The sequence below is a fragment of the Octopus bimaculoides genome, chromosome 8 (assembly GCF_001194135.2).
Source record: "Octopus bimaculoides isolate UCB-OBI-ISO-001 chromosome 8, ASM119413v2, whole genome shotgun sequence".
In the NCBI taxonomy this organism is placed as follows: domain Eukaryota; kingdom Metazoa; phylum Mollusca; class Cephalopoda; order Octopoda; family Octopodidae; genus Octopus; species Octopus bimaculoides.
Genome location: NC_068988.1, coordinates 42,667,567 through 42,675,739, shown reverse-complemented (window position 1 = coordinate 42,675,739; position 8,173 = coordinate 42,667,567). Strand labels below are relative to the sequence as shown.

General features: G+C 37.0%; 1 protein-coding gene across 1 annotated transcript in view; it reads right to left on the bottom strand.

The window, feature by feature from the left end:
* The window catches only part of LOC106881246 (guanine nucleotide exchange factor C9orf72), a 35,939-nt gene that overhangs the window by 18,799 nt on the left and 8,967 nt on the right, over nucleotides 1-8,173 (bottom strand). The window contains exons 2-3 of the mRNA XM_052970075.1: nucleotides 6,628-7,943; nucleotides 1,746-1,847 (exon numbers count right to left, since the gene is read on the bottom strand). Coding sequence (XP_052826035.1) covers nucleotides 1,746-1,847; nucleotides 6,628-7,203 — 678 coding nt within the window. The 5' untranslated portion in view covers nucleotides 7,204-7,943. The remainder of the gene's footprint in view (nucleotides 1-1,745; nucleotides 1,848-6,627; nucleotides 7,944-8,173) is intronic.

Below are 8,173 nucleotides of genomic sequence, written 5' to 3'. Positions count from 1 at the left end.
AATAAGCAAACACCACCTACATAGTTCTGGATTTAGGTTTTTCCCAACTACATGGTTCTGGATTTAGGTTTTTATCCAGTCTGCTGGTTAAGTGTGACATCTAAGACCTTTCAATCTCTATTTAGCTATATCAGTTAGCAGCCAATTTATGTTTGTCAAGCAGTGATAGTGGATACTTGCTACTGATGAAACCTCAAAAAAGCAGAAATCTGGATTTAGTAATGACATCACTGTTGGTTGATGAATTTTGCCTGCTGCTGATAAATTTATGTTTTTAATATTATACATCTATAAGGGATGCTTTTTTTAAGGCAAATACTGCAATTTAGAAGGCTTTCATCAGTACATACGCTTCAAGTATGATACACAGATTGCTAATATGTGTGTGTGAGAGTGAGAAAGAGAAAGAGCTTGTGTTGCTTTGACTTGACATTATATGTTAGTTGTGAATGAATGCCACTGTCATGCAAGTGGTGCCCTTCATTTCCAATCTTCCATGAAAACATGTCTGCTCATGGGGAAATATTACCTTGCTCAGAAACAAGTGAGGGTTGGCAACAGGAGGGCCATCCAGCCATAGAAAATCTGCAGCAACATGCACTATCCAACCCACGCAAGCATGGAAAAATGAACATTAAAACAATGACAATGATGGTGATATATGATAATGATATGTGTATGTGTGTACATAAGTATACACATAAGTATGTAGTTAAGATGTCTGCTTCACAAATACACATTTCTGAGTTCAATTCTAAGTATGGCACCACAGGCAACAGTCTTGTGCCATACTTCCAGGTTGATCAATAACTGTTTAAGTGGAATTTGTTAGACTGAAACTGAGTGGATGCCTGAAATAAATACATACATGGTTTTGTGTTTATGTTGTGTCACTGTCTTAGTCATTAGACTGCAACAATGCTGAAGCACTTGCCTTGAGGAATGTTTAACCCAATGAATCAACACTAGTTCTTTTTTTAAACCTGGTATTTATTCTATTGGTCTTTTTTACCAAAACAACTGAGTTATATGGACATAAATACACCAATATCCGTTGTCGCGCGATGGTGGAGTACAAACACAGACACAAAGACACACACACAAATGCTCTCATGTGATTACAAGATGTTTTGACTGCAATACTGGTGCTGACAGTTTCTACAGCTGGATGTCCTTCCTAATACTAACCACTTTACAGAGTATGCTGGATGCTTTTATGTGGCACCGCACAAGTGTTTTTATGTGGAACTCCATGGGGCTTTTACATGTCACCATGAGTGCTTTACACCAATAGAACGATCAGTCTTAACAATTCTGCTGCAGAGTACGGATTTTCTTGAATACAGCAAGGCACCAGGCATCTTGGTTCTTCATTATCTCACCTGAAAGATTCAGTGTCCTGAGGTTGTTCTTCAGTACTTCGTCCCATGTCTTCCTGAGTCTCTCACTTCCATGTGTTCCATCCACTTTGAGAGAATGGCACTTCCATCCACTTTGAGAGAGATGCCAACAGATGGAGCTGTTGGCATCCATCTGCATCACATGACCTATCATCATTACCACTAAATCCATTCAGAGGGCCATAACAGAAGACACTAATGTGCCAAGCAATGGGACTGAAACAAAAACCATATGGTTGGGAAACAGACCTCTCAACCACAGAGCCACACCTGTACCTATGTGGAGATAAACACATATCTTGCATGCACACACAGACTAGAAACATAAAACTTTGTTTTACTTACTTCAACTTCAGTTGGTAGCTTAGCTTCACTCAAAGATAGCAGCATCTCTGTAAAATTACACAGGTAAGATGTAAATACAGACAGAGCTTCATTTCTAGAATCCTGTAACAGACAGAAGAATGTAGAAAAAAATTGCAGTCAGAAAGCTTCTACATGGTCAATGAACCTGCTCAAAGCAGCAGCTAAATCCTCAAATGTTTATGGCAGGGAGGGGGCACACAAACCACCAAAACATCTTACATGTAGTTCCTCAACCTATCCCACATAATAGCTAAATTTTTTCACAAGATCCACATTATCTTCATAATACGGACACTATGAATCATCAACAGAGCATCTACGTAGTTCCTTAACCCTTTAGCATTTAAACTGGCTGTATCCAACCCAAATATTCTACTTGGTTTATGCACAAATCTGCCAGATCTGGCCTCACACACCTACCCTATATCATTCTCAAAATAAATAATCGTATAAAATGTCAAAGTTATGAGATAATGTATGATCAACTCAAAACAATATAAATAAGTATTACATTTGAAAGAGTAATCTGAATAATAAAGGTTCAACTTGTTCAACACAGCAGCCAAATATCCAACAACAAACACTTCATTTATATGAAATAGGAACTGCACAGAACAAGTCCCATAGTCCTCTTCAAGACAAATCTTTTTTGAACAATTTCCTTACTCTCTTTAAAATAGTGTCCAAGTTTGTATAGTCTTAACACTTACAATAGTATGCCTGTCAATGTTTAATTATACACTGAAATTTAACTAAAATTACATGTACAAAATTTGTGGGTCACTCCCAAACAGCAGATGGGTTTGTTTATTGACGAAGTATCAGATATAAAATCAGCTTGAGAACTTACATGTAGCGTCTACACCTAATCAATATAGATGTAAGATCTCTCTTTATAAGCTGAGGTAGAGGAATCATAAACAGGTCTTAAGTGTGACATCTAAGGTTAACATGCTCCACATTGGAAATGTGACGGTAGATGGAGACTGGTAGAAATGATCAAATACTCTTCAATCAGACACTCTTGTGCCATTATGCACCATTGAGTATGTCCAATCACTTATTGAGGTTAATCAATAACATCAATAAGTTGTTGCTGTTGTTGATATTATTGGTTAACTTCTGCCAAATTTCTCTCAACTTCCTTTTGTTTGTTCACTCACAATATCACAGGTGAAGACACGAGACACTTGCCCAGAGTATCATGCAGTGGAATTGAACCTGAAACCACATGGTTGAGAAGCAAACTTATTAACAACACTACCTACACATAGTTGTGTAGATGTGTGTGTGTGTGTGTGTGTGTGTTTAGTACTTTTTGTGTGACAGATTTCTTTTTTATGGCTGGATGCTTTGGACAGCCTAAGGTTGCAGCAGAAGACACTTGCCTTAACCATATAGCCATATACAGATACACACACACACACACACAGAACAAATAGTGAAGAATTATCAATCCAAGCAAAATACTTCATGAGCTCTCTGTAGGCAGACCAAGATAACAAAAAAACTCCCAGTAATCTTTTGGTAGGGTCCCAAGTTATGGTTCATCACAATTCTATATTGTAAATCCATGGATGGGCTTCAGATAAACTGTTTTTTACAGAATGATATATAAGAGACAAGTTAAAAATAATGGTCATTACATATAAATTCCTTTACTAATATATACTTTTGTTATTTACACCACCTGTCCTCGTCTGTTGTTATTATTTGTATATTCTCCCATATATATATATATGCATACATACACACACACATACATACATACATACAGAGAGTGGGGAGGGACATCCACACCTTTTATCATCTTCCACTCATTTACAGTTATTGTCAGGACACACACAGTTGAAGACATTTGCTTGCCCAAGGTGTTATGCAATGGGAACTGAAACCAAAACCATGCGGTTGGAAAGTGAACTTCATAATCCATACAACCATGCCTGCACTGCTATCATTTATTGATAAAGGTTTTCTTAAATAGGCACAAAGTCAGGAATTTTGTAGAGAGAGACCAGTCAATTATATTGACCCCAGTACTTAACTGATACTGTCACAAGGCATTAGCCAACCCAAAAGCTTTGATGGAAGACACTTGTCCAAGGTGCTGTGCTATGGGATTGAACTTAAGAGGCCCACTGTTGCAAAGTGAATTTGTTAGTCACATTGCCATGCTAACACTCATTAAATACCTAAATATTGAAATGAATTTAATTTAATAATGAACATGGTCTATTGTTTCATTTGTTTTTACGTGTAAATATAAGGATTACAGAGTGAAAAGAATTACCTTACAATTATTCTATCATTCTATAGAATTTAGAATCAGACATCTATCAGCTTGAATGAACTCTTTTCATCTATTGGGTGGCTTTTGTTAGTGAATAATTATCTTTCCTTTGTACCATTTATGTATGTAGGAGAAGAAAATTTCAATTACTTTTTTCATGCAAACAATATATTTTAATTCATTTATTCTTTTATTCTTTTATTTGTTTCAGTCATTTGACTGTGGTCATGCTGGAGCACTGCCTTTTAGTCAAACAAATCAACCTCGGGACTTATTCTTTGTAAGCCTAGTACTTATTCTATAGGTCTCTTTTGCCGAACCGCTAAGTTACAGGGACGTAAACACACCAACATTGGTTGTCATGTGACGATGGGGGAACAAACACAGACACACAAACATACACATATATACGACAGGCTTCTTTTAGTTTCCATCTACCAAATTCACTCAAGGCTTTGGCCGGCCTGAGGCTATAAGTAGAATACACTTGCCCAAGGTGCCACGCAGTAGGACTAAATCCAGAACCATGTGGTTGGTAAGCAAGCTGCTTACCACACAGCCACTCCTGCACCTATTTATTTTGTTCATTTTTTTTTTATGGTTCTTTATGTTCTGAGTTCAAATCCCACTAAAGTCAACTTTGCCTTTCATCTTTTCAGGGTTGATAAAATAAAGCACCAGTCAGGTATTGGGGGGTGGGGGTCAATAGTATTGACTAATGCCCTCCAATCAAAACTGCTGACCTTTGGGCTTAAATTAGAAACAATTATTATTATTATTATTATTATTATTATTATTATTATTATTATTATGGCAAGGTAGCAGAATTGTTAGCACGCTGGGCAAAATGCAGAGCAGCATTTTGTCTGTCCTTATGTTCAGAGTTCAAATTCCGCCAAGGTCGATTTTGTCTCTCATCTTTTCAGTGTTCGATGAAATAAATACCAGTTACACACTGGGGTCAATGTAACTGACTATCCCCTCCCCGCAAATTTCAGGCCTTGTGTCTATAGTAGAAGGGATTATTATTATTATTACTATTAAAGGTGGTGAGCTGGCAGAATCGTTAGCACACCAGACAAAATACTTAGTAGTATTCATCCCTCTTTATATTTTGAGTTCAATTTACGTCGAGGCTAACTTTGCCTCTCATCCTTTCAGAGCCAATTACATAAGTAGCAGTTGAACACTGGGGTTGATGTAATCGACTATCCCTCTTCCACCAAAATTTCAGGCTTTATGCCTAAAGTAGAACAGATTATTATTATTATTATTATTATTATTATTATTATCATTATTATTATTATCATCATCATCATCATCAAGAGAGCAAGATGGCAGAATCATTAGCATGCAGAACAAAATGCTTACCAGCATTTCATTTGTATTTCTGTTCTGAGTTTTAATTCCACCAAGGTTGACTTTACCTTTCATCTCTTCAGAATCAATAAAATGGGATTGATGTAATCAACTTACCCTCTCCTCCGAAATTACTGGCCTTGTGCCAAAATTTGATATCAATAGGTAATAGTTACATATTTAAGATCAATCAGTTCAACTGCTCCATGCTCAAAGCTATGTGATCTCATGTTTACACTAGATATTAAGGGCAACCCAAGAATTAGTATAGCAATGGAATAAACCCATACATTGCAGTATTTAGTCATGCCCCCATTTGAAACCTCTGTGTCCTCTTCACCATCATTCTTCTAAGGTGAATAAAATAAAGTACTAATCAAGTATTGATGTCAAAACAACAGCATCCGTCACATGTGACTCTGTGCCTATGTTAAAAATCCTTACAACTCGTAATGGATTGACAGAAATGTTAGGACATCAAATAAAAAATGCCACCCAGTATTGAATTATACCTCTTTAAGTTCTTATTTCTTTATTGCCCACAAGGGGCTAAACATTGAGGGGACAAACAAGGACAGACAAAGGGATTAAGTTGATTACATCGACCCCCAGTGCGTAACTGGTACTTAATTTATCGACCCCGAAAGGATGAAAGGCAAAGTCAACCTTGGCGGAATTTGAACTCAGAACGTAAAGACAGACGAGATACCGCTAAGCATTTCGCCCAGTGCGCTAACATTTCTGCCAGCTCACCGCCTTTTATAAGTTCTGAATTCAAATCTCACCAATGCTGATCTCATTTGTTGATAAAACAAGTAACAGTGAAGTACTGGAATCAATATAATTGATTGTTCTCACGCCACAGAATTTCTGAATTTGTGCCCATATAAAAAAAAATCTTTATTATTAAATAACTGAGCTACAGGCATGGCTTGTGGTTAAAGAAGTTCACTTCCCAGCACATGGTTTTGGGTTCAGTCCTACTACATGGCACCCTGGGTAAGTACCTTCTTCTCTAGTCTCAGGCTGACCAACCAACCTATATCTGCCTTACACTCAAAGAAAGAAACTTTTCAATGCCAATAGAGTTAAGAGATCCCTGAACCTTTTAAACTGACTACTTTGCTTTCCTGACACTCACTTGCATTGTTTATTAGGTCACCAGCAATATAGATAAATAGAAAGAGAAAAGAAATGATATAGATTGCTTACCTTCTCAAGAAGTACACGTAGTTTACCAACCATCCGGCTAATCCAGCTGTAGATAAGATCGGAGAGGTGGAGAAAATATTCAAGTTGGTCCAACTGTATAATCAAAGTGAAGCTATGTAAAGAAAGGCCATTGGTTCCATTAGCACTGAACACAAATACAACCGCAGCAACATTTTTGTCCGGAATGGTATGGATGCGCCAATCAGTAATACTGCTGCTTAAGTCCCGACATAGTTCTCCAGCTAAACCTTGCTTACAGATCTGCAGAAGGGTGCTTTGATCGAGCAGAAGAGCCTCACCATTGAACCACACTTGCTCAACTCGAGGTCCAAGGATGTTGTCCCAGTGACTGAACACAAATGTTGAGACAAGGATCTGTGCGCTGTCCACAAGCTGTGACACTGTATATTTTGAACAAGGACTCAGTAATGAGGAAGCAGTTGGGTCCAGTTGTTTGCTTTGGTCCGTGGGGTAAAGAAGATTTTGTGGTGGGGATAAGTGAGAAGAATGTGAATAGTCAGGTTTGATTTTCAAACTTGAAATGTAAGTGTCATTTTTGTTAGCTTGTGTCTCCATGGTAATGGATGAAGCTAAAATTTTAACTTTCTTATTAAAACGTTTATAATGTATCACCTAATTTTATCTTTATTTGAATTAATTTGGAATTATCTTCCATTATATATTCACATATATACACATAAATATAAGTGTAATCCAGATAGAATAAGATTAATATTCACATACAAAAACATATATATATTAGTATCTAAAGCGAGAGAAAGAACAAATGTATGAGTGTACCAAGCATCAATATGTATGCGTTAGTAAATACTAAAACAAACTGGTCCAATTAACTTGATTGTAATTTCTCACTTGTGAAGACAAAAATAAAATGATATGGATGGAAGAGGATTAGGTTGACAGAACAGATGACAAACTTTCAAGACTGAAAGTATATCATGGGCAGTTCATTACGTACATGTAGCACTTGGACAATGTAGCTGGCCAGAAACATATTAGCTATAACAAAAGCTGCAGCTAAGAGCATCAGTGATGCCGACCAGTTGATATTTGGGGAGAGGTCTTGCGTTAGGTAGAGGAGAAAAATCATGAAACTGGCAACTACTACAAGCAAGAAGGCATAATTAACAAGCAAGATGATGACTTTGTCACGACTGACAACCTCTGTAATCCAGTCAACCTTCATTGGAACCTGCTCCTGACAGGGGGTTGACAAAATATATTCAACGTCTCCAGACTTTTCAACAATTTCAAGATTCTCCGTCACAAGTCTTTCATAACATCACGTGATAGAACTGGAAGAAAGAAAAGAGATTTATGAGAAATTTAATATGTATAATACATAAATACATATTATATAATCAGCACAAGTGACAGAGTGACTGAAGGGCTCAGTTTCATGCATTGGCACTTAGCAACTGGTTTCAAATTACGGGGATTACATCTATATAGACTGCCCCATCACATATATACATACACACACACACATCATCATCATCATCATCGTTTAACATCCGCTTTCCAT